This window comes from Galeopterus variegatus, unplaced genomic scaffold (genome assembly GCF_000696425.1).
Source record: "Galeopterus variegatus unplaced genomic scaffold, G_variegatus-3.0.2 Scaffold383, whole genome shotgun sequence".
Taxonomy (NCBI): Eukaryota; Metazoa; Chordata; class Mammalia; order Dermoptera; family Cynocephalidae; genus Galeopterus; species Galeopterus variegatus.
Genome location: NW_007726494.1, coordinates 482,718 through 484,646, shown reverse-complemented (window position 1 = coordinate 484,646; position 1,929 = coordinate 482,718). Strand labels below are relative to the sequence as shown.

Sequence of the window (1,929 nt, the reverse complement as noted above, 5' to 3'; positions counted from 1 at the left end):
ACACTCCACAGGCTTCAATCGACCACAGCACCCTCTTTTGTTTGGTGGTGGTTATGTGTATGTTTTTCACTACTGTAAAAAACACATAACATTATATTTACCACCTTAACTATTTTTAAGTGTACAGCCCAGTAGTGTTAAGTCTATTCACATTGCTACTCAACAGATCTTTATCACTGATTCATCTGCAACACTGAAACTCTAAACCCACTCAGCACTACGTCCTCCTTCCCCATCCTCCCTCCTCGCAGCCCTTGGGACACACCCGTCTACTTTCTGTTTCTAGGAGTTTGGCTACTTCACATAAGCAGAACGGTACGGTATCACCATGCCTTCTTTCCTTCTCCTCGACTTCTCTGAAAGTTCGGCTTCCAACAGAAGATCAACCTTCCTGTATGAGGGCACTTCAAAAAGTTCATAGGAAGATTCATGGTATCTTTCACTTCTATTTTTCCACGAACTTTTTGAAGTACCCTTGTAATACGTTATCTCTAAATTGTTTCTTTATATCATCTATAATTACTATCACCATTATCCCTCATATGCATTTCATGTTTTCTGTCTTTCTCTAATCTCCCTTCTTTCCTCGCTCACCTTTATTTTCCTCATCCCTCCCTCCTTCCCTTCCTTCTTTCCCCTGTCATTCCCATCTTTGATGCATCAATAGTGTTCAGGACTCAAGAAGTTGTTCTGGTGATAGCAGTGCCTTCGTAGGGATATTTGCTAGACACAGAAGATTCATCTCTTTACCTACAGATACACTTTTAGAAATTCAATATATATGTATATAAATATACATACATATTTTAATTTACCAATGCAGTGTAATAATTAATTTTCATCTTTTATCATACTTATCCAATAATGAAATTTATTATAATATGATCATAATTATAAGTCCATCAATTCTACTCTCCATGTATTCTGTTTATAAAACCAATATTGTAGGGGCCGGCCCGTGGCTCACTCAGGAAAGTGCAGTGCTGATAACACCAAGGCCACGGGTTCGGATNAAAAAAAAAAAAAAGTTATAAAAGTATAAGAAGGAAGTATCATAGTAGAAATCTACGTCTGTCCACATGCTGGCACATCTCCAGTACGAGAACTTCATAATGAAGTTTCTGGAATCTAGCACACATCTAATACTTGAAACACTAACTTACTTGAGTCAGACCTGCTTCCAGGGTTGCCCTCTGAATTGAGGAGCACTGTCTGAATGGCAAGTTGGACGGCTTTCACTTCATCCTGAGGTTTCGCTCTACTCCACTGAATAGAATGGAGGTGTTTAGTGGTTTTTGGAGTTCTAACATCACTCTGTTTAAAAAAAAGAAAAAGAAAGAGAAAGAAAGAAACCCACAACCAAACATACACACATTTATAAAGTGGGAAGAAGGAAAGAAACCCAAGTTACTATGCTGATTCAATTTCACTCCTTAGACCACTATCATAATGCATTAGGTAAAATGATCTGAACAGCTTGCCTAACTATGCTAGTTTGATTAAAAGGAAAAGTTTAACCACTTTATTCTTTAGCGGATTATATAGCACTTTATTCCATAATGGATTACAACATATATTCCTTAGTAGATTATGGTAGTTAAAAATGTGGTTGTCTCTCCCAGAATGTTTTATATTTGGCAAATCTCAATTTAGCTCTGTTTAATGAGAAATGAAAGATAATCTGTTTATAGTACTTGAAAACAGATATTTTGCTGAATAAATGAAAATCTGGCCACATTTTTGCCCAACACTTCCTTTGATCATCAGGGTAACAGGGTGAATGTGGGCCTTGTGGTGGGATGCATGACATGCACGGGGTGGGGAGCACGGATGCAAACGTGAGACGGGATCAAGAGTGGAGAAATGAGCATCAGGAAAAGGAGAGGATACCAGGTCAAGGCACACAGCTGCTTGTCCTGAAATCTCCCT

The 1,929-nt window shown here is 38.3% G+C and overlaps 1 protein-coding gene across 1 annotated transcript in view; it reads right to left on the bottom strand.

Annotated features, from left to right (window-relative positions):
* The window catches only part of LOC103586833 (mitogen-activated protein kinase kinase kinase MLT), a 161,864-nt gene that overhangs the window by 2,321 nt on the left and 157,614 nt on the right, over positions 1-1,929 (bottom strand). Inside the window, exon 18 of the mRNA XM_008568166.1 lies at positions 1,164-1,314. Within this exon, the coding sequence (XP_008566388.1) occupies positions 1,164-1,314 (151 nt within the window). The remainder of the gene's footprint in view (positions 1-1,163; positions 1,315-1,929) is intronic.